This window comes from Cupressus sempervirens, chromosome 5, assembly GCF_028749045.1.
Source record: "Cupressus sempervirens isolate cs-2001-9-10 chromosome 5, ASM2874904v1, whole genome shotgun sequence".
NCBI classification, from domain to species: domain Eukaryota; kingdom Viridiplantae; phylum Streptophyta; class Pinopsida; order Cupressales; family Cupressaceae; genus Cupressus; species Cupressus sempervirens.
The window spans coordinates 473,318,025-473,342,620 of record NC_143122.1 but is presented as its reverse complement, the minus strand read 5'-3'; the positions used below and the strand labels follow the sequence as shown (position 1 = coordinate 473,342,620).

The 24,596-nt window shown below is 34.7% G+C and overlaps 1 protein-coding gene and 1 pseudogene across 5 annotated transcripts in view; one reads left to right on the top strand and one right to left on the bottom strand.

The window, feature by feature from the left end:
- Positions 1 to 9,353: 9,353 nt before the first annotated feature.
- Positions 9,354 to 24,596, bottom strand: part of LOC149556810 (chloroplast processing peptidase-like) — a 59,002-nt gene continuing 43,759 nt past the window's right edge. For 2 of the 5 annotated variants that reach the window (XM_089831362.1, XM_089831360.1), the window contains exons 4-6: positions 11,242 to 11,328; positions 9,920 to 9,987; positions 9,354 to 9,815 (exon numbers count right to left, since the gene is read on the bottom strand). In XM_089831362.1, coding sequence (XP_089687488.1) covers positions 9,722 to 9,815; positions 9,920 to 9,987; positions 11,242 to 11,328 — 249 coding nt within the window. In that variant the 3' untranslated portion in view covers positions 9,354 to 9,721. Of the gene's footprint in view, positions 9,816 to 9,919; positions 9,988 to 10,886; positions 11,088 to 11,241; positions 11,329 to 24,596 lie in introns of those variants that run through there. The other 3 variants (XM_089831363.1, XM_089831364.1, XR_016364787.1) reach the window with 2 other exon arrangements.
- On the top strand, positions 12,575 to 20,392 carry LOC149556811 (uncharacterized; annotated as a pseudogene).

Genomic DNA, 24,596 nt, shown 5'->3' with positions numbered 1-24,596 from the left:
GATTATGATGCACACCCATCTTTAATATCCTGTGCATAGTTATTTGGTTAGTTTTCTATTTTGCATAATTAATCACCTACTCAAAATGGAGAAACCGCCATCTTCAGATAATTGTGTGTTAAGCAATCAGATTTGTAATTAGTGGATTAGTGGTTGTAATCTGAAAAGATGTATTATTTTGGGAAAGGCATGGTGCCTTTTCATTTTGTATAAATAGGAGGATGTTAAATCAAAACAATACATAGCCCATATTATTTGAAAACTTCCTCCATATTTATTGTGAAGCATACATATTATCGAACTTTTACAAAGCGAAATTGTTGGAGTATTGAGCAAAGCAGTTGGACATTGAAAATTATTGAACGTAAGCACTAAAGTTGTCTATGATTGAGCTATATCAAATAGAGCATCACCAAATGTGTCTTCAATACAAGCCATCCAGCAATAAAATCAGTAAGGATTTAATTTGTTTTAGAGTGAGAATGTGTATAACTCGTCCTTTATGATTTTGATGATTATTTGTTTCTAATTTGCTAATTCGATAGGTACATAGAATTATGCATTGCTTTTCAAATTTGATAAATACAAATATTGCAGGATATAATCTTTCCTCTATTTGTATCTGTTATGTCCACATAAAGGTTAAATCATGGCAGACTAGTCTGAATATGCAAAGGTGTGATAATTCGTGGCATCGTAATAATTAAGTTATTAACAAATAAAATATCATTAACATCATTAAGTTGTATGTAAGAAGTATATGTTTGACTCTATTACCCATTAAAATTTGGTATTGATCATTAATTTGTTCATGATTTTCGGCCCATATGCTGGCAGTTCTTTAATTTTTTCTTTTGAAAGAGATTGAATCTTATTCATAATAGTAATTTGTTTTAACTTTTTCTTTCAGCAACACACAAATCTTAATAAAGTAATCAAAGTTTGAAGATAAATAATTATTAACTACAATCCAGAAAGTTTCCTTGACACTTGCTAGTTGAGGAGTTTGTTTTTATGTTGTAATCCACTATAAATCATCTTGGATCCAAGTTTTGTCATCTAGGATTTGGGTAAAGAGGCCTTGGTCCAGCAGAACCAAAAGCACAAAGGATTTGAATCAATCCTGTCAAGTTGGCCAAAATCAGTTAGATACCCAGCATCGAGCAGGCAAGGCTCGTAAGTTTCTAACCAGCAATTTTGATAACCAACACATCTAACTGATAGTAATTAAACGATGCAAGGAAATGGAGGGGCAAAAGTGATTACATAGAACCCAATAATCATGCAATGGGTGGTGTGAGAAATATCTTATGATAGTCCATTGAAATATTAAGAGACAATTATTATAGAAAATGTAGTACAATTCAATATGTAAGCACATTTAGTTAACCTAGTTATAAGATGTCCCCTATGTTATCCAATTCTTGATAGCATATGACCAAGAAACTTGCATAAATGGATCCTAGAGACATAACTAACCATTATTTTGTATAAATGTTAATTAAATAACAAAAAGATAATATAGAAAATGTAGTACAATTCAATATGTAAGCACATTTAGTTAACCTAGTTATAAGATGTCCCCTATGTTATCCAATTCTTGATAGCATATGACCAAGAAACTTGCATAAATGGATCCTAGAGACATAACTAACCATTATTTTGTATAAATGTTAATTAAATAACAAAAAGATAAATGTGCTAGGAGGATTTGTAACGATCATCTAAAACTATCTTCTATAACACCAAACTTTTGCAAGTGCAAACCTTAAAACAACATATGAATCTATGCCATATAATAATCATTCATTTTAGTAGCCATTAGATTTACATTGTCCATACCAATTTTATTTACATCAACATCTCGAATCATACTTAGTGATCCATCATCATGACACTTGAGATTTGTGTGGAGAAAAGAATTTATTTTCTTCATATAGCTCTCAAACATCTTGGTGATGGAATATTGAGTACGTTCTGAAATGTTGATGAAAATAAAAGTACACTGTAGAATAAAGAAACCCACAACATAATCATTAATGTTTTCATCTATAACCATATGGATTCAATGTCCATGTAGAATTAATAACATTTTAAAATAGGTGTCATTTAAGCTTGTTGAATTTATAATTTTCATTTGCAATTGTAAAATAATTACAAAATCTACATATTAATCAAAAGTGAAAATCAAGCCTATAACATAGGTACTCAAAATCAACAACAAAAACTAGCATCTAACATCAAAAACAACAGATTAACATAAATACCAACATTATCTTAAACCTCAAGTCTACTACCCAAGATATTATCTAAACTAGAACCGATCTAAAAATGAAGCCGCCAAGGGCTATCCCAATAAAAATAAAAAAATCTAGTTCTAAATTTATGGTTTAAAACAAAGAAAATATAGACATTGTTCATATTGTATCCATGGTGGCACCAAGGTTTAGAAAAAACAAAAATAACCATAACAAGGAACACAAACCCTAGTGAGTCCCCTATAGGTGCATCAAATATGCTCTAAAGCCATTAACCAATTTTTTATCAGAAACATGAAGAGTTCCTTATAATTTCCTTCATCGCCATCATAAATACAAGAATAGCTATTGGCTCTACCCAAACTACCAACCATTTTCTCATTCTTTTGAGTACCTTCCTCCACCTCCTTCCTATTTCTTTCTTTCATTCCCATTTTCAGCTTCTTCTTCAAAATCTATGTTCAATTTAAGTTTCTTCCCCTTTCCCAAGGGATGATTAGCCAATCTAATTTGATCATCTTGGCGTGTTGGTTTCTTTGGTGGTGTGTATTAGAATCAATTTCCCAAATAGTAGATTTTGCTTTCTTAGAGGTCTTGTTTAGGGATTGAACTTTTCTCTTTCTATCCTTTAATTCCCCACATTTCTAGCTTGGCGCGAGTGTTTCAGGACTTCACATATGAGATTTATAATCAGGGTTTTTAATGCTCTTCTTATTGCTTGGCCTAAGTAAGTCTATCAAAATAGCTAATAGTGGTATTGCAAAATTTGAGGCTACATGGACAACAATGGCTTTGGTGGGTAGAAGGATAAATGAAAGTGATAAAGTCTAAGGTTATGACCTTGGTGCAAGGAAATAGGCTTCTTACCATTGCTTTGTCAAAATCAACTTCTTCCTTCACAGAGTTTTCCAAGGAATATATTAAAATGAACGGGAATGAAATAAGGCTATGATTACGAAAATGGTTGAAAAGAGGCATGTGGTAAAAGTGATCTATCCTAAATCATCCTTTGAATGTAAAGTATTGCATTATCATTAAGCATACTCGAACCCAAGGCTCAAGTAATTTCTCGCATTCATGGCTCCATGGTGTTTGATTGGTGCTTCATTTTCGTGGAAGAGTTGTTTCAAACTCTCCATCTCTAAAACTCATCTTCTTCCATCTCACATTCTAGTTGGTCTATGGATACATAATTTTGAAGTCACATTCTATTCAAGAATTTTTATTCTAGTCGAATATCCCATAGCAAAGTCAATCAGCCAGCTTGATTACTAGTGTGACCATTCAAGGTTCTAGTAAAAGCAACAATGAAATTTCCATTGGAATCTCTAATCACCCCACCACTTGCAGCATTCTCCCATTTAATAGCTCCATCTACGTTTTTTGTTGCCCTAAGTCATTAGAAGATTCCATTTCTCATAAATTTTATTGTCCAAACGAGTAGGGAGTAGTTAGTCCGCTTTTAAGTGGTAATTGACAAACTCTCAATCAATAGTTTGTCTGACAAGCTCTCTATCAATAGTTTGTCTATTGCTTTAAACACACTTTCCATCAGATTTAGACTCCCTAGAAAATCGGTCCATGGAGACCAACAAACATGTAGGGTAGCTGCCACCATATTTGCATAATCAGGGGATTATGGGTAGGACTCTTCCAATCAAGAATGAATTGTTGAACGTTGCCATAAAAGACTTGTGGGAGATCAAACTTATCATACTTTTTCATCACAATTTGCCAAATTTGTCTAGCAAATTAGCGATGTAGAAAGGCAAGGGTCCCATGGAAGGGGCTTGGGCTCTATTTTTGTGGAGCGGGTGACCCCGTAATAACATTTAAAGGGGGTCTAAAGGTTTATTTAGAATCTTTTCCTAAAAAAATTTAGCCCTCTCAGTTTAAGGGGGTGAAAATAGGGTGTGGCTGGAATTAGCCCCACCAGCTTAGGGAAGGATTTTTTCATTCGTCAAAAAAGTCCTCAACTTCCCACCGAAATTAATTAATCTCTTTATTTTAAAATTTATAAGACTAGATTCCTTTATTTTAGAAGGTGATCTTTTAAAGAGGATTCAATCAAAAAATTCATGGGACCGCTTCCCTCTAAATATTCCTAAAAAGTCTCAGTAGCACCCGCTCTATTTTTAAGGAAGCAAGTGCCCATGGAACCCCAACCTAAGTGATCTCTATATTCCTCCCCATGTTTACAGAGAATGCATCTATTAAAAAGTTGGAACCCTTTTCTTCCAAGTTGTCCTGAGTTAGAATTTTTGGCATTAATTGTGTTCCAAACTTTTTTGCAACGTTATGAGGTGATACCATGCTTTATATTTGTAATATGATTCACCCAGCAAAACTTATCTTTCCTCGAGAAGAGGGGGAGTCTAAGGCTGGGGTCCCATGGGCACCGCTTCCTTAAAAATGGGGCGGGCTGCTAAGATTTTTTAGGAATATTTAGAGGGAAGTGGTCCCATGAATTTTTTGATTGAATGCTCTTTAAAAGATCAGCTTTTAAAATAAAGGAATCTAGTTGTCTTATAAATTTAAAAATAAAGAGATTAATTCATTTTGGTGGAAAGTTGAAGACTTTTTTGACAAATGGCAAAATCCTTCCCTAAGCAAGTGGGGCTAATTCCAACCCCACCTTATTTTCACCCCCTTGAACTGAGAGGGCTAAAAATTTGGGGCTCCTATCTTATAGGAAAATATTGTAAATAAACCTATAGCCCCCCTTTAAATGTTATCATGGGGTCACCCGCTCCACAAAAATAGAGCCCAAGACCCTCCCATGGGACCCCTACCTAACATTACTTATTATTGACAAGAGTTCAATAGCTTTCTAACTCAACTCAAGTCTGATGTGGCAACATTGATGACCATTCCACCATTGTGGAGCTGCAATATAATCAACAACTTGTGACCGACAAATTCTTTTTAATATCTCCAACCCCCCTAAAATTTAAGTTTTTTTGTCAAGGCCTTATGCCCCTCCCAAAATCTTCACAGAATCTCATTGTCCTCTAATTACCAATTCACCATTTCAAATCCTCGATGACATGACTTTTGAGGATATTATTCCATATTTTTTACTCTGCAGGGTAACCAAGTGAAGAATGTATTAGGTAGAAGTTGTTGAAGTTGAGGTATTTGGTCCTCATGGACTTGCACCAATCCGCCTTTTCTAGAGCTAGTTTCATTCCATTTTGGCAATTAGTGCCATTTTAAGGATTAACAACTTCCTTATTACAAGCCCACCTTGGTGTTTTGGTTTGCAGACAGTATCACGATTGGCCATAGCTAATCTTTTATTTTCTCTCTCCAAGCCAAAGAAAGCACCCGTGAATTTTTTTCAATTTCTCTACTATGTTGCCTAGGATTTTAAAAGGGAGAGGAAGTAAACGAGGATGTCAAGTTTAAAACCAAACCTGGTATACAGCCTTTAACGAGGATGTCAAGTTTAAAACCAAACCTGGTATACAGCCTTTATCCATTGACTAAAATGTTTCATGTGGACACCACCCCGTCAAGAATTTGTCTTCCAAAAGCAACAATTTTTGCCCACCTTGGTGTTTTGGTTTGCAGACAATATCACGACTGGCCAAAGCTAATCTTTTATTTTCTTACTCCAATCCAAAGAAAGGACCTCTGAATTTTTTTTCAATTTCTCTACCATGTTGCCTAAGATTTTAAAAAGGGAGATGAAGTAAACGAGGATGTCAAGTTTAAAACCAAACCTGGTGTACAGCCTTTCTCCATTGACTAAAATGTTTCATGTGGACACCACCCCGTCAAGAATTTGTCTTCCAAAAGCAACATTTTTTGTTACAATCTATGAACTTTGTCAAAGAAGGGTTTAATCCTATTCACCAAAACATTAAAAAACAACTTATAAATACTATTGCAACGATTTTAAAGCCTAAAATCAGTCTAAAATCAGTCATCTTTATAGGCTCTTGATTTTTGCGAACAAGAGCAATTAAAGTGCTATTTAGCTTCTTGAGCAATTTCGCAGTCCTCAAAAAATCCGTCCACTATAGCGATAAGTTAACACTCCCCATTTTACCTATAAAACAGAGAACTTAAAAATGTAGAATATTTTCGTTATACCTACCATGCTTTTTAAGCATTGCATCTACAGGTCTACTTTTCTGCATAGCTACCATACTTTTCAAGTATTGCATCTACAAGTGAATTCTTCTGCATTGCTACCATATTTTTCAAGCATTATATTTGAGTATGCGTGCCATGGGTCATTCAGACACAAATAATATCAATTGTTCCTATTATAAGTTTTATAACGTTGTCTGCCCACTAAGTTGATTTTACTCTAGTGGTGATCACCAACTTCCCATAGTTTATCATCAAATCAATACCACAACTTTTGTCCCCTTCACAAAGTAACTTTAATGAAGGTAACAAGTACAATCTAGGACAATATTTTATCAAGAAATCTTGGCATTTTGTCAAAAGCTTCTGGCCAGCATAGGAGCCAACTCCAATAATATAGCGGGAGTTTGATGTCTTGAAGAACTTCACATGTAAAAAGTATTGCCATGTATCACTTCATTTAGGAGAACAACAGTGCTAATCACAAGTATAATATGTGTCCCCTAAGCTTTAAATGCCTTGAAATATATAGAATAGTTTTCAACATTGTTGGTTGCCAAGATTGATCAGCATATCAAAGCTACCATAACTTAGATGCAGTCGTAGCAAAAAATTCAGCTCACTATTGTTTACTGATGAATAGCCATCAACTCAAAAACACTTTCTCAACTCCTAACTAAAGACAGTATTTGGTGAAGATTTGAGCGAATTGAGTATAAGTATTGCCAAAAGAAATGCTCATGTACGACCAAACCCACATCAACTCAATCAAAGAAATAATAAGCTTCTAATCTTATATGTCAGCCCTAAGATCTCCCAATCAACTCATCCTTGAACACACGTTGTCCCTTTTAGCTAAACCCCCCCATTCAATGCCTACTTGATGAAAGATCACTCTTTTGAACACTGAGGATTACAGGTCTACTGTGACTTCCCCGGATGTTGATGGGTTCAGGAGGTGGCTCCCTTTGTGGCTGCTGCAAATTTGATCTCTTTATTACCAATGGCCTAAAGGTAACCCTCACTCCACCAATATGCCTGTCCAGATACGTCACTATTTTCACAATGTTCAATAATTCTGTACTGGAGGTCATTTGTGTTATGTCTATCACTATCCAGTTTGCATAAAAACAGTTGCGAGCTCACTGAAAATGCAGATTCCTTGACGTAATTTTGCATATTTCTAATAAAACTATTACAGATTTTCTTTCATTTGCAGCTCAAAAAGCACCCACAGCTAGAAATCAACACAACAGACATAAATATTTGTTTAGAAAGAATGTACGCATCAAAAATCACAGATAGAACTAAATGCTAAATTATCTGAAATGCATAATATGTAAATTGCCTTAAACGGGAAATCAAATCCTTTTCTTCATAAAATTTCAAAGATATTTTGAACCAGAACCTAGATCTAAATCAATCATGAAGTCTGTACGATATGCCACTTTGTCACCTATAAAATTAATTTACTGTGTTATCCCTGTGAAGAATGAAATTTGTTTCATTATACTTGCATCATCCACTTGCATCATAGTGAACTAAAATAACCTATCTCAAATATTGTTATCATTCCCTACAGACTTTTGTGACATCGGCAGCCTCAAAACCAACAGTTACATCCAACCTGAAATGAGCCATAATAGTTCAAAATATTACGTGCACATTAATCAACTGCACAGTGAGATTTTTTAGACTGCACTAAAGGTAAGACCACAACTGTAATATACCCAAATTCAGGTCTGACAAATCCATATACGATATTACAAGTTTTAATTAAAGATTTGAAACTTATATGATCTTCAAGAGGAGCCCAATCTTTATATTCCGATATCCCAAGGAGGTCCTCTTACTCCATGTGATTATTTAAGCCGACAGGAGCAAAGACCATGTGAAGACATTGAATGCTAACCAAACATTTTTTAAGCAAATGGATAAAGATCATAATGACACGTGAACAGCGAGATATCCTAATCCCTATAAGAGCATTGTTCAAATATAAGGTGACCAATATATCGTATGAAGTGGTCAAACACAAAGGGGCTAAGTCTAAAAGCCATGTACGAAGATGATATCCCCATCGGATCATTATGGTGACAGAAGCTAATATTATTTCCTGAATCCAAGAAGACAATGATGATACCAAGTATTGAGGACCAGTGATCTGTACACTGCTTGATGATCAACTAGCACATTGATCCCAATCAGTTTGTTAATCGAATATTAATCCCCTCAACCCCTTAATCAATGGATAGAATAATCAAAATTACACAACCAGAAGTTGATAGTGAACAACAAACATAAACCAATTAGACACGATGCTAGGCCATTGACCAGCAAGTACAAATTGGAAGATTAATCGATATCTAAAGAGACATGTCTAGACAATGATTTATTGTCTTTAGTCAACAACAATATACAAGAAGAAATAAACGGTGCTTATTGTGAACTAACCAATCTGGATCATAAGAGAAGTGATTAGAGATCGTTATGGAATGGTGCGACTGAGAAGAGATATAACTCATGGCATTTACAACATGACTAATCATTTCTAATGCAAGCTGTAAAAAGGTAGTTCTATCATTCAACTCAGGATGATTGGAATAACTTATTATATTTTGTATCTCATAATGATTGCTCTGTAAGAGAGCATATTACCTTTGGCACCCATTCAGTGCAGGCATATAAAGTCTACCATCAGAAACGGCATCATCTTTGAGTATATTTATATTGTCATATCAGACATGGCTTATCACAATATTTAGAGCATAAATATAAAGTTATATCAGAGACAGCCGGCATATTTGCAAATTCTTACTTGTATAACAGACACAACAAACAGTACAAGGTTCTGAGAATTTCCTCAGCCATTGCATATAGTTTCCTGTATATCAGAATTAGCGAATATATATCATCTTGATTGTTATGCAATCATAATTATTTTGATCTGAACCATATTGTATATGCATTTGGAATTAAGAATCATTCAAATATTACTTTAATACAAGAAACTGTTTCTATAGTCATTGAATTGTGAAGAATTCAAGTAGTATCTCGTAATCAGAAACATAAGGAAATTACAACCACCAAATTATGTGTGCTGAGAAGTGAATCTGCAGAGTCTGCAGTTGCTCATTTTACTATAAATAGCATTTTCCTAAGAAGCTTTACCCCTCTCAAGAATTGAGACTCCAATAACACATACTCACAACCACTACTTTTCTGTCCACCAGGGTCCCTGCCAATATTTGAAGGTTGCATATGATGCATGACTACTACTAGAATTTTCTCCACAGAAAGAAATCCATGTTGTCATAAAAGCTATTGCCTAGTAACCTCCTGGCAAATCTCCTGCCTCTAAATTTCTAATGATGTCTATACATGTTGGATCCCAATTGAGATGGTCGCAAATAACACATTACATATCTTCCTAGAATGTTCTTGACAGGAAGAGGTCCCCTGTTTTAAAATAAGACAAATCAGAGTCAGTCCATTTAAAAGTCAGATATACAAATATAGGTGGCACACAGTCTATTAGAAACTTAAGCTTCCACTCTACTTACCAAACATGAGAGTCACAGCTGTTGTTCCGGTTATCGCCCATCACAAAAACACAGCCACGAGGCACATGCTGCAAATGGATATAACATGAAATGCAGAGATTAGAATTAACTTGTTTATTGATCACGTATTCAATGAATAACAAAAGGTTATGTGATGTGTAATACCTCTATCTTTATGGATATTGTAACTTGAATTCCCATATGAGTAGTGTTTCTAGTGTATCAAATTATGTTAATTTATCAGGATTCAACTGCGTGGAGAGTTTGAGTCAAAACTTATACATTTAGCATATTTTCAGTTTTTTGCTTTAGAATGTTTGAAAACAAGAATAAGGTCATGGAAATGTGGATCAATGAAAATTGACTAAAAGCTACATAGTCAAATACTGATAATTTGATAATTGTAAAAATACCACTTGTAAAATGAATAAAGTTAAAAATATTTGTGAGCATACAATTTTTGTATACCATTTTCTCTTCTATTTATTGAAAGCATAATTAAGATGCAAGCTAAATGAAAATCACAGGACTTCATGTCATATCCAATTGCAGGATGTGCCTAAAAACTGAAAACACAGCAATCAGTTTTTAGGCACATCCTAAAATCGGAGATGGTGTGAAGTATGGAGATTTTCAATAACTTGCTTTCTGATCATGCTTCCAATAAATAATCAAATACAAATACTATATACAAAACTTATATCTGCATAGATATTGTAACTTTATTCTTATAGTGACGATGTTTCTGCGATGTATCAAATTATCTCATAATTTATCTAAATTTTAGGTTGTGGATTCAACTCAATCTTCATTGTCTCCTATTCCATTGAATATGGTTCAATGAAAATTGGTTTGAATCTACGCAGCTGAATCCCAATAAATTATTACAAAATATTTTAACTTTAATTCTGCATATGCTACTAAATAAAGTGGGGGAGGATAGCATGCAGGGTTACTGAACACAGACCAGACAGATGGTGTACAATCTGAGGCTCATGAATAAAATTCATGAGGCATTCAAATGTCAACAACATTGAGTCCACCAGGTTTTTCTCCATTCATCCGCAGTTACAATGAATAGTTATAGCAGAGTTCAAGTAATCATTTCTCCTGAATTAGCACTCTTCCCTGGTGGTGGACACTCACAAATGTTGTTCAAGCACACCCACTGCAGGTACATTCATTAGAACAAACTTAATTTAATTTTCATTGAAAGAGCACTACTTTGGAGTTGAAAAGAATTAGATGGCAAAAACTTGACATAAAGAATATGAAAATGAACCATATATAAAAATTCAAATGCAAGATGATAAGAGACGCACAGTGGCACTCATATCATATGCAGATGGCTCTGCTACAAAGTCTTCAGATTGAACAATTCCATTTACAAAAAGCTTCCCATGGTGGACCTGTTCAAATTAAAAATCAGTTATTAAAGTTTATGAAAAAATGAATATAGCATTTTTGGAAATTGTTGACAAAGAAAAAAGTTGTCACACTTCTCATTTAGAAACAGAACTTCTACGCTTCTTGTCATGATCATGCATCTGAAATTTACCCTAAGTGTGCAATTTGAAAATTAAATGACATCTCATCACCAAGATGAGATGAAACATAATACTTAATAGACTCTACACACTGATCATATACCAGGATAAATATCCTTAAAAGCTTCCTTGCAAGTTGACTGATCAAGGCTGGATATAATCATTTCCCGATTAAGAAAATAGCAAAAGCACATCATTTATCCATGTGCGACCATACACATCCAGGTATATGAAAACTATTAATATGTGAGTGAGTGTACATGTGTATAGATCATTTGAAAACTTGTGACTCCGAAAAATGGAGCGGATCCAGTTCTGACTTGGACTCCACGACTCGGCAAATTAAAAATATACATTTATTCATTACTTGTAGGAACTCACCAAGACATACCAAAACTTGGAGAAAACTTAGCAAAAGTTGGCTAGGTTGGTTAATGGATTAACTTGGAAGAAACAATAAATTGCAGGTACTCATGAGTTAGGAGAGCACTTGGCAAGTTTTTAATCTGTGTATGCATGGAGAGAATTCAAAAATACAAATTGAGAACTCTGAGGCAAAGTTGTAGACCATATTCAGGAATAAACAAAAAGGTCATGGTTCCTTATATTGTTTATCATCATTCACAACTGCATTGCAAAATAGTTGATCAGTTAAGAGTTGCATATCCTGTATGGGTAAGTGGTAATCCATAAACCATGCTGCATGACATATTTATTAGAATTGCTGATTATATTGATGGCTATTATATTGTTATTATTAATTATTTATATTCTATTCATAATTAGACTTAAATATTTACTTATCTACTTATTTATTTACTTATATTTTAATGATATTTATTACTAATTGCTGGTTTAGATTGGCTACATTACACCATGTATACGTCTAACAAGAAAATTCATTAATTATTACAGCTATGTTTACCAAATTTAAAAACATGCAAACAAGAAAACTCAGGTTCTAAACATGCTGCATAAAAGTTCCAAGAATCCTTGTTTTTGCTATACATTTGATTATAGTTTGCAACTTCTAAGAGTACTCTAATTTTTTTTGCTCCATGAGTTTTTACGCGTTTAACTTGCAAGTTTTTATATACACATGAAAAACATGCGTAAAAAACTAGGTTGCATGGGTACACGTACCCACACCCCTGGGACGCATACCCACGTACCCAAGTACCGGGTACACGTACCCCATGTACTGGGTACTCAGTGGAGAGCATCACTGCTAAGGACCTTGATTAAGATTTCTGATTTTTCTCTCGGTCTATTGTTTGCACATCAGCTTGTTGTTTATCAAGCTTAAATCAATACATAATCAGTTTGAAACTTTGATACAATACTAATTAACAGTAAACTATATCACTGTTCAAGTCAGAAGTTTATTGTTTGCAAGATGTCATTGTTATATGATTTATGATCTTGTTCATGTTTAAAGTCTGCCTTCTCTGTTAAGCATCTATACATTTATCACATATTATTACTACTGTTTACAAACATATTGCAAATCTGAAACTGAAAACAATACATTACATCTGCAAACTTTAGCACAATTCTTGTTTTGAAAAATCATTGTCATGACTCAAGTTTTCAGATTTTCTATAAATATTAATTTATTTATTTTTTTAAGTTTGACTGCCCAAGTACCCCCGTCCCCTATTTTGAAATAGCGGTACCCATACTGGTACCAGTATCCTGTGTACCCCTGTCCCCATGCAACCTTGGTAAAAAATTCCTATGGGTGAAAGGTTGGTTAAAATATATTTTTCACACATTTTGTTTACTAGTAGGAGAAAATCAGCATTTTGATTGTCCTCTCAATAAACAATTTGATATTATTGATGCTCTCAAAGAAGAGCAATATGATTGATTCTATTGATTTCATATGCAAATACACTACAATAAACCATTTTAAATTTAAATTGATCTTTAAATATTGTTAATGAACATTGAATTATCAATTATAGATGTGTTCTGTAGCTATTGTATGGCTGAACCCAGCTGAAACATAGTGGTGAGGGGGAATTAGCAAGCCACCGAACCCAAACTGAAAGTGTAGCCTATAAATAAAGCTTAGAGAGATAACACCAGCATATTGACATTCAAAAGAAAGAAATTGAACCATTACCTTTCAGTTTACAAGTCTTTCCTCTTGTAAAATGTCGCATATTGCATTTTAAGAGAAGAAAATTTAGTTACAAGATTTTAGGGCTACATCCACTGTCGTGAAGGCGTAATGAATGTATAGCATCAAATCAGGAATTAGATACAACCTAATGAAGTAAGTTGGGATCTTGCTTACATATTACTCTTTTTATTGTATACAGAGTCGATAGACAATTTTCCAGAATATGCTATCATTTTATAGCAGGCTGAGTATTTTTTATGAACTGTCAGATGTGTTTTGATCTTATAGAGAACACTCCTTTAGTTAGTACTACCTTTGGAATTTGGTACACAGTATCCCTTGACATATACATACTGCTAGTAGGGTTGTTTCGATCTCCAAATATTTTGCAATGTAATATATTTAACCATGTACAAATTTGTCTCAACATGGGTCTTGAAACGTCTCTTCCCAAATAAACAAGGATTGGTTTGTTCAGTTTATACTCACAGTTGTTACATCACCATTTAGCTGCCTCTAAAAAGCTTGGTTGCATGATCATTGCTTAAAGAAACAAAAACAGCAGGAAAAAAAGTATCAACTACAGACAGGCCAAACAATTATGTCTTCCACGAAATCTCGGAGGTGGCAACTAAATACTGCAATTGTGTCACCTTGCACAACATGAATTTAGATAATTAAAACTAATAAAAAGTCAAGATATTTAAATATGCTCTCCAACTCAATGTTGCCAAGAATCCTTCACGTACTCAACTAGATAATCTACTGACTTCAACATATCACAGGAAGCAGATAGGCAATAATAAGCAGTAGTAATGAACTAGCAATAGCACCTTGGTGTGCGATAGGTATGCCGAAGATGTGTGGAAACACTGGGAAGTCAATTTCGGAAAAAATTGGTCATTTATAGAATACATGTGATCTGTTCTAGTAGTTCATTTAGTAAATATTTTTTATGCAACAAAATCTCAGTGGAGAAGTGATATCGTCAAATGAATTATGCAAGTGAAACACAACCTTTGAATGGGGAAGACAATCAAACTTCACTATCAATAGGATCATGTTATGTTTGCAAGGGAGAGTGGGATAAAAATGGAGGGAAATATAGGAAAAGATGAGGAGAAACAAAGGGAATGTGAATAAGGGAGATAGAAATAGAGATGGAGGGAAGGGAAGGGGTAGAAATATAGAGATAAAGGAAGGAGAGATAGGGATAGATAGAAGAAGAGATAGATAGATAGATATAGTGATAGAAATAGAGGGGAGAAAATTGACGCAATTCTAAAGATGGGAATTGGAAAGAGAAGAAAAGAGAAAGATATAGAGATGAATAATTAAAAATTAAATCAATTCTATAAACATTTAATTAGTATTATTGAGCTCCTCTGAGGTAATAGTTTTTGAGACTGACTCTATAATGATAAAGTAAAATAAATTGATTATTTATCCAAATTAAAAAAACATAAATTACCAACAATATTAAATAAAATTATAGTAATATCTATATTTTTTATCTAAACAATAAATACATTTAGATTCCCTGTTATTCTATAACAAAAAGATTAAAATATACTTAACTTCACAATTATTCCTTATCTATCATTCTAAAAAAATATTTATAAAATTATTTCTTGTCCATCATTTAAACAGTCATATATAAATTTTGTTGAGTTAGTCATGCAGAAAGGTTATCTTCTCCTCATGGTAAAATAGGATATTAAACTTAAAAATGTAAAACAACTAATTTGAATAATAATTTTTTTACAGTCAAAATCCAACAAAGTTAAAATATTCTATCATGGATAGGATTAATTATTATGATGAGATTATTGCACTTAAAATATTCAAATGATTAGTGAAGTAATCTTAGTAGTTTGAAGCTATTGATACAGGACATGAAAAAGTCTTTAAAGAAAAGGAAAAAAAACACCACAGTTGGATTGAGAAATCTGGAACTTTTAAAGAGATCAGTGAAGGCAGGACACTATTGTGTCACCATTTATTTACTCTATCTTTAAAAAACTTTGCATAAACATTTTGATTCTTGAATATAGAATTTGTGCATATCTGGTTGGAGAGGAATCGTCGCATATTCCAAGATGTTCGGCTTGGTGTTTTGCATCTTTGGTGGAAATTATCACATTCTCTTCAGGAAACTATTCTTGTGAAGTGTGAGCTTGATGGGGGTATGGATCCGGTTGATCTTGCTATCTGTAATCGCCTCAATTTTCATCTGCAAGATGGGGCTGCAGCTCATAGGTTTCCTTCTATGTCCAGGCAGCTTCACCATCAGAGGAAGGGTCGGGTTAACCGGGATGGGCACTGGACTCCTCCTCCCTGTGGAGTTCTGAAAATTAACATTGATGGTTCTTCACGTGGAATCCTGGTCCGGCTGGTATTGGCGGAGTGGCTCGTTGTAGTTTTGGGGATGTTAAATTTTTCTTCTCAGTTCATAAGGGTGATTATACTAACGATCTCATGGAAGCTGAGGCTATTTTATATGCTGTGGAACAGTGTTGCTTGCGGGGATGGAGTAAGATTATCTGTGAGTCTGATTCCCAGGTGGTGGTGAACATGCTTTCTTCGCAAGAGCTTGAGGATGTTAGTTGGCAACTGGCCACTATTGTTAAGCAGATTCTTTTCTTCTCTTCCTCTTTTCAGTTCATTAGGTTCACGTATATTCCTCGTGAATGGAATAGAACTACTGATTGTTTAGCCAAATGGGCTTCTAGTCATGATCCGGGTTGGAATATTAGGGATAGGAGGCAACTATCCTTTGAGATGGTGCAAGAATTTGATGATCTTGTTGCTCAGGATCGAGCTCCTTGTTGAGCTCTCCTTGTTGTATTCCTTTCTGGCTTAATAAATTTTTACCCCTCTTTTTGCAGTAACACAGAAGTGCTAGAGATAAGCATTCTGAACATTAGGGTAGTCCACACCAAAAAGGTAGTTGCAGGGTTGTAATTCTATTAAGTGAAGATCAAATCAAATAATTGGAAAGAGAGTGAAGAGAATAACTGAAGCTCTAGATCCCAGAGTATGTCCAACTTCAAATCATCTGCCATGGAATTCCACGGTGAAGAAATTACTTGAGAAATGGAATCACTATCCACCGTGTAAGACACAAATTCATGTGGAACAGCTAGACTATGGAAATGACTTGGTGAGACACAATGGACAAAGTCTTCAATTGCGCCACACTGTTGCTTGATATTTCTTTGTAATAATTCCAAAAGATTGTATGCTTATCATTTCAGAAATCCAAAGGAGTAGCCTTCCATATTAATCAATTGTTCCAGCTACATATAAATCTATTCTCTCTCTCGTTTTATTTTTCATCTAAGAATGTTTTTGCAGCACAATTGGTCAAGCACAAAAATTGGTAAATTGGATCTCGTGAATTTTGTTGATGAATTATCCTGTGCTCAGATATTAATTATATGAAGATCAAGAACATTCTTATGAGTCGTTGCACAACTGCTTTGCAATCTTTGGCATGCGTGTGTATATTTCTAGAGATCAGAGATATATAATAAAGGTTGAATCTTTATACAGTTATGTTCCTTGCAAACCTTGAGAGGAGCAGGTTTCAAACCTGCAATTCCCGTTTTACTCCTCTTTCTCTCGCTCTTTCTCAACTCCTCCGTAGGTAATCGCAGAATTATTTATTTTTTTAATTAATACTGTGTGTAAGCTTCTCTGTAGTCTGAGCAGTAAATCTAGAAAATAAATCTGTTTGTCCTAAAGGCCAGTGTGATTGGTGTAGGAGTTGGAGCAGAAAAAAGTGTGAAAAGCCATAGTTAAGTTGAATAAGGTGTGTTACGATGGAGGGAGCTTCAAAAAAAAAGGTTCCATGGGTGCTATTGAAACTTCTAGGTTTATTTTGAAGCGAGTGATCCCATTAATTTTGTGGTGGAATTGATGTCTAAAAGTTTGTGCTCCACAATTAATGAAAGCTCGTGATCTCATTAAAAAAAATTATTCTACATGTTCAATTGACATGAACAAAGAAATAAATCTACAGATTCCATAAAAAATAAATCCTCAAACCTCCCTCATAAAACTGCACCCTAATACTATCTAATTAAGATAGAGAACTAATAAATCCTCAACAAATGATTTAGAAAAACCCAAATCCTTAAACTTGTCAATTAACAAATACCATAAAGGACTTTGTCTTTTTAAAGGAATTCACTCCACCTTTTAACCATGATTTCATATGATCACTACCGATTTCACATGAGCAAATAAATAAATCCACCTGCTCCATAAAAATAAATCCTCAAACCTCCCTTGTAAAACCACACTAGGGAAAAAGACCTCATTACCAACAGCAGGCACGATAACCATTATTGTTTTTTTCATTGATAGCAAAATGAAAACACATGTACTAATAGCCAATCACACATGTACTAATAGTCGATCATTTTTTAGCTTTTTTGGTTGGTGATTGGCCCATTTGTTCACCACTATTGGGACATTTCATTAAAACTACTAGGACACTAGCCACAAGTGCTGACATTTTTGAGTGAGCAACTATTGGTGCATAAACATATAATTACGATAATAGATTATAGTCTATTATTAGTTAATGGTAATCTATTTGTAAACTATTGTAAATATTAGAATGTTTCTAATATCTAGTTAGCTTTAGTTAGCTGTAGCTTTATTAGCTTTCTTTCAGCTAGAATAGAATGTTTCTATTCTTTACAATCGTTCATTCCATTCATTTGTATATAATGACCTCTCGGTCTCTATTAATAACAAGCAAGATTTGTAACAATTTGAACCACTTTGCGCTCCATGATCCCTACAATCCATGAATACCCAAAAGCTGAAACATTAGCCTAGTGCAATTCACTTACCTACAAAGGTAGACCAAAAAAATTGGCAAAACCCGAATTATTGTTTAGGAGTTATGCGTGCACAAAGTTAGCCTAAACAACTAGTAGGTGTTTTCCCCTAATACTATCTAATTAACATAGAGAATAATAAAAACTCAACAAATGATTTCACCTATTTAGAAGAACCCAAATCCTTAAAACTTGTTAGTAAAAAAATACCATGGACAATTTGGTCTTTTCACTAAAAACACTCCATCTTTTAACCCTCATCTCATATGCTCACTACCACATCTTTGTCCCCCACACATTGCAAGCAAAGCACACAATCTTGTGCTTACCAATAAAATCAAACCCTACAATATTTTTCATCTTGGCATAGTTTTCCATGGATGGTCAAAAAGCATTGAGCTTTACTTTCCATCTATAAACTAAACAGAGTGTGAATTTTATAGTGTCGAGCACAAGCTTAGTTGGGCTTCTTATATAATCCTGAGAAAGCCATTCATTCTTTTGGGAATTCCGAAATACATAAAAATTGAAATTTTCCATTAATGCTCGAAGCCTGAGCTTTAGTTTCAACATCTTGAAAACAAACAGAGCTTGAATTCACCCTCCAATACAAGGTGAGCTAGGATTGTTTAACTTAGAAAAACATTCATTCTTTAGGGAAATTCTTGATAAAACAGTGAGAAGACCAAAAAATTATAGGTGCCTAGGATGCCCAAAAAAATGAAATTGATGGTGTGATTTGGCTATTATTTCTAGGAGTATGGAGAATTCCCAAGACCAAAAGCATTGCATGCCCATAAGATTTCACAATGGCATCCAGAATGATCCTGCCTCCCAATTACCAAAACAACATTGTTCAGCTAACTGCCCAAGGAACCTATTGTTGGCATACCTTTACTTCCTTCATCTTTGCAATCTCCCGCCATGCCAATAAAAAAGGCCACATTCTCTTGTAAGACACAGGTTCAAGTCACTACAATAACAAATTTGTGCACTACATTCATCGTAAAGGACTAGTGAGCTCCAAATTCTTTACCAACTCCTCTTCCTACCAAATTGACCATCTGACCTTCATCCTACCAAGTTGACCATCTGACCTTCACAGCCAACAGAGGGCCATGTGGGTACACCAAACTATCTAGATTTTGGAGCACAATCGGCCTCAGCAACACTTCCACAACCTACAATGACCCCAATCTCAAAACCTCCAACACCTACAATAAATGCCAAATCAAGGTCATAAATTTGGCAATGAAATTCCTGAACATGACCAAAGAGCTTGTCCCATGCGGCATGGTCGTAACAATAGGGTTATGGGGGCCAAACCCTAAAGAAACCATTTATTATTCATTTGTGCTCTGCATCATGCAAGTCCAACAGGATGTCAGAACCCTAAGCACCTCAAATCTCATCCCATCCCATCCCCCGCCATTGTCGTCAATGATTTTCGCCATGAATAGAAACCCTAGCGACAAGGGATAAAACATGTCACGAGTTCAAAGCATAGGAGTCACATCAGCGGAGGTGCAATCACAGTCCTACTCCCAATCTTACTCTTCATCACAGAGGTCAAGAAGATCTAACTCTCAGACAATGAATCCACGACTGAAACAACCATAGATTCAAAAATCCCTCTTCCAACTTTGGTTGGTACATACTTACGAAGTGCAAGGTCCATCAGGCGATGATAGGATTCAAACCTAGATAGCTTCTCGACCAAGGTGGCTACAAAACTATACTTGGGCAAGCTTCCTAGTAGCAAAACAATCACCATTAAAACAATTGTGAAGCTTAAAAAACGTGCAAATTTCTACCATAAAATCTAGCATCTCTTTCGCCTCTTCACCACTTATGAAACATTCTTCATTGGAACAGCTCCTACTTCAATACTATATTGTGATGAAAACCTCTCATATTCCAAATGAGAGGATGAAAAGGGAACAAAACCTGATGGAGGTGACACTAGAAAAAGACAAAGAGGGTTGGATAGTTACAGTGCAATGAACAGATCAGATGCTTGTAATGGTCGTCCATGGTTTTCCTTTAACTTTGAACCATAGATCGACCAAATCAAGTTCTCCTTCAAATAGTAAATGCCTTTGGCGTAATTATATTATTCTGCCTTGTACCATATCAATGGAGGGATACACAACAGAGCAGAGGTGTAAATGTCCAAACTTATCGTACCAGAATTGGATTTTGAAAGGAACCTCCTATGGGTACAGATCCGGGATTTGTGCTTCTAAATGTCGAAATATTGAGTAGTTCTAATTTTATTTTTTAGATATTTTTAAGATCTACACTATTGATTAGCAAACTCTGAACTTATCTATCATGAGATTCTACTTTGCTCTTTTCAATACTGAAAACTGAATTTAAATTAGAATGATATGTTTCCAAATTTGAAATTAGCAATGGTTTTGTTTAGCATATGTACTAGTATATGACATTCTAAACTTAATTCTACTTTTTAGCTACATATGTATACATGTATGTGTGTGTGTATATATAATATATATGTATGAATATGGGTATCTGTGTGTGCATGAATGTACCGAAAACATACCCAACACCTCAAAAATTATGTCGTACCAGCTTTTTATATCCACATACCCGCATCCATTCATGTTCCCAATTCAGCAACTTAGCATCCAAAGAAAAAAAATAAGAAATCAAGAAGGACCTCATCCTGCTTCTTCCTTTGAATTGTGGAAACCATGATCAAGTTCATAATCATTGCACCTAATAATCAGGAAATATCCTGCCTGTTACAACTTGCAATGAATTATCAAATTATTTGAAAGATTCTGACATCCTTAGCAGCTGGTTTTTTCCCTCATTTCACATGTGTTGAAGTCTAGTAAAACAATGAGAATTTGCTCAAGCCTCAAACAAACTTGGTATAGAGCCAAAACCTAGCAATCTAGAGCATGTATGCTTCTACTATTAAAACTTTGCTACTAGCCCATGAAATTATTACTTTCAAAAACTCAATTTGACAATGGTTCAATTTAAACCAGAGTTCCAAGACTTGCCACAAGTCAAGCGAATCAACGAGCTAAGGAAGGGTGGACTCGACAGCAGATCTCAACGAGTCATGCCATGACTTGCCCAGTTCGCATCATGCGACTCGCGCATGGCACCCAATATTCTTTTGGCCAAAAAAACATAAAAATAATTGCATTCCTTTTCTATTTTACCCAAAAAGGTCTTCAATTTGCTAGTTGTGAGAAGAGAGGAAAAGTGAGTGAAGGGAAGGAAAACCAGAGGCCAAAGGTTTGCAACCACCATGGAAGAAGAGCATCAAGGGGTCCACAAATCACACTAGGAAGTCATAGGTTTAAATTGAGAGCATCAAGGAGTCCATGGCAAGAGTTCTCAAATCATTTGAAAGAGGTAAGTGTTAAATTTTGTTGATTTTGTTAGTTTCTATTGGTATGTTATTGGATTTTTCGTTTGTCTGTTGAAAAAAATTAGTTTAACTTCCAAAATCTTGAATGTTTTCTATTAAAATAAGTAGAATAATAGCAAAGTGCAAACCCTACAATTTTTTAGAAAATAATTGTAAACATGTATTTAGTACTTTTTCTTATAAAAACATAGGATTTACTGATTTTTTCTACTACATTATAACTTTATAAGACTATCTTATTGCAACAGCCTTCACATCTTAGAAACATCAATTTCTCACAATACCTCCAAAGGATCCAACTTAGAAATATACTAAAGAGTTTTCTAGTAGACAAAAAAATCAAACAAAATGTTTTTTTTTGTAAAGAAATCAATTTTGGTGGCATCAATAGATTAACCATATTGCCACCATACCTGGCCATGATATTGAGATATATAAAAAATAAATTGTTGAGGCAAAACATTTATGTTATGTCTAGTTAGAAACACATGAGCAAGAAGAGTTAACTACGAAGAGGCAATTGGAAGAATTTAGTGACATAGGCTCCCATTTTGCATCCACATCCACATATGCAGACTGCGTTGGAGAGGGTTTTGCCATGCCTCCCTTTTGTCCTAGTGCTTCTACTAGTGTTAGTGCTAGTGCTACTTTTGCTCCTCCTAGTGGCACTATTACCTTTGGCCCTAGAGTTTGAAGATCCAAATTGGACAATTTTTTTGTGCCACACAATACTCCTGGCACACAACCCTCACTTAAGGGCATGAATGGAACAAGGAGGTTCATGATGCTATGGAAAAAACATCGCAAATTTTATTACTTTTGCAACATTCCATCTGTTGCAGCCAAGTAATTCTTATTTATTTGATTGCTTTAAGTTTAAAAGTAAGTTTTAAAATTTATAGTTTACTTTGCTCTATCTAATCATATAAATTTGTGATAGGTCTACTTATTGGCAAGTCATGGTACATGTCATAACCATTTGTGGTGTGGGGTTTAAAGCCCCTACCAATGCTGAGTTGCGTGGGTCCCTCCTGTAAGAAATGATTGAGGCTATGAAAGTTGAGCTAGAGGACCACTGACAATCTTGGAACCAAAAGGGTTGCACCGTCATATGACAAATGATTGGACAGATAGAAGAAATAGAACACTCCTAAATTCTCTTGTTTCCTATGGAGGTGATTGATCATTCTACTTCCCTAAATGCACTGAAAAATCCAAATTTTGATTTGCTCATTGATCCATGATAACTAAAAAATATTTTGCTCTATTTTCAGGATCCACCATATTCTTGATGTCTATTGATGTTTCCTCACATGTGCAAAATATCACATACTTATGTGAGGCTATTAAGAAAGTCATACAAGAGGTGGGGGAAGAAAATGTGGCGCAATTAGTGATAGATAATGCAACAAGCTATATTGTTGTAGGTAAACTTTAAGTTTTTCAAGTTTTGATGGAGAGACATCGATGAATTTATTTTGACATTTCTTAACACATCTAACTTTCTAATTAATTTAAAATTGTTGCACATAAACTTAAGATAAAGAGGCAGCTGAAAACTTTTTGGTCTCCATGTGCAGCACATTGCCTTGACCTCATGTTGCAGGATATTGGTAAGCTTCAAAGGACCAAAAATATTTGCAATCATGCATTGGCCCTTAGCATTATGAGGCCATACATGGGACAAAGGGAGTTGGCTCGACCTGGTATCATAAGGTTTGCCTCAAATTTCCTCACATAGAATTCCTTGATAAAATCAAGGGCAGCTTTGAGGCACATGATTGTTGGTGAGAAATGGACTTCCTCAACCTTTGCTATGACCACTACAAGGATAGATGTGGTAAATTGCATTTTGAAAAACCAAGTTTTTGGACCCCTTGTGGAGAAATCATGCAGATAAATCTATTACAGTTTAACATTTAGTAATTACTATTTTGTAATTTACTTTTAGTTTATATGCATATTTTTGTTTCGTTTGCAACTTTACAATTTTGGTTTTTTTTAATTAATTTGTGACTTAACTACTTTTGTTTAACATTATGTGTAGATCACTAAGCCCCTCGTAGTTCTCCAACAAGTTGTTGATGGGGAGAAGCCCTCTATGAACTATATATACAATGGCATGGAAAGTGCCAAGGAGGCCATTAGATTCATATATGCAGCAGTTGTGGATAAGTATGAACCTTTTAGGAAACTATAGATAGGAGATAGCAAAACCAGCTTTATAAGCTCATCCATATGGCACCTTATTACCTCGATTCGGCATTTTGTTTCCATAAGGACTTCGAGGCAGAAGAGGGAGTTCTTAGTGACTTGTATACAATGGTAAAAAAGTTTTGTAACAACCTCAAGTACAACACAGCTACTAAATATATATAATAATAAACAAGGGGAGATCTTTGCAAGCAGCATGTGCCTAGAGGCTCAAACACAATTGCAGCTAGATAGAAACATATGTTAAGATTCTTAAGTGTATAGCTTATACATTTTAAATTTCAGTTTTATAATCTAGTCTTAAAGTTGGAAATGAGACTGATTTTTTTTCTTTTCGTTATTTCAAATAGATGGTTGCAAATGTTTGGGCCCTCAACCCCAAACCTTCAAAAAATTACAGTGTTACTCAAGGACGCGTCCCCGATATATAGTCATCTCTGTAGTAGAAAACATCTTGGAGACTTGGGAACACCTAGGGGATTTCGACATTGACATCTAAAATGAATTAGACTTTGACTCTCAA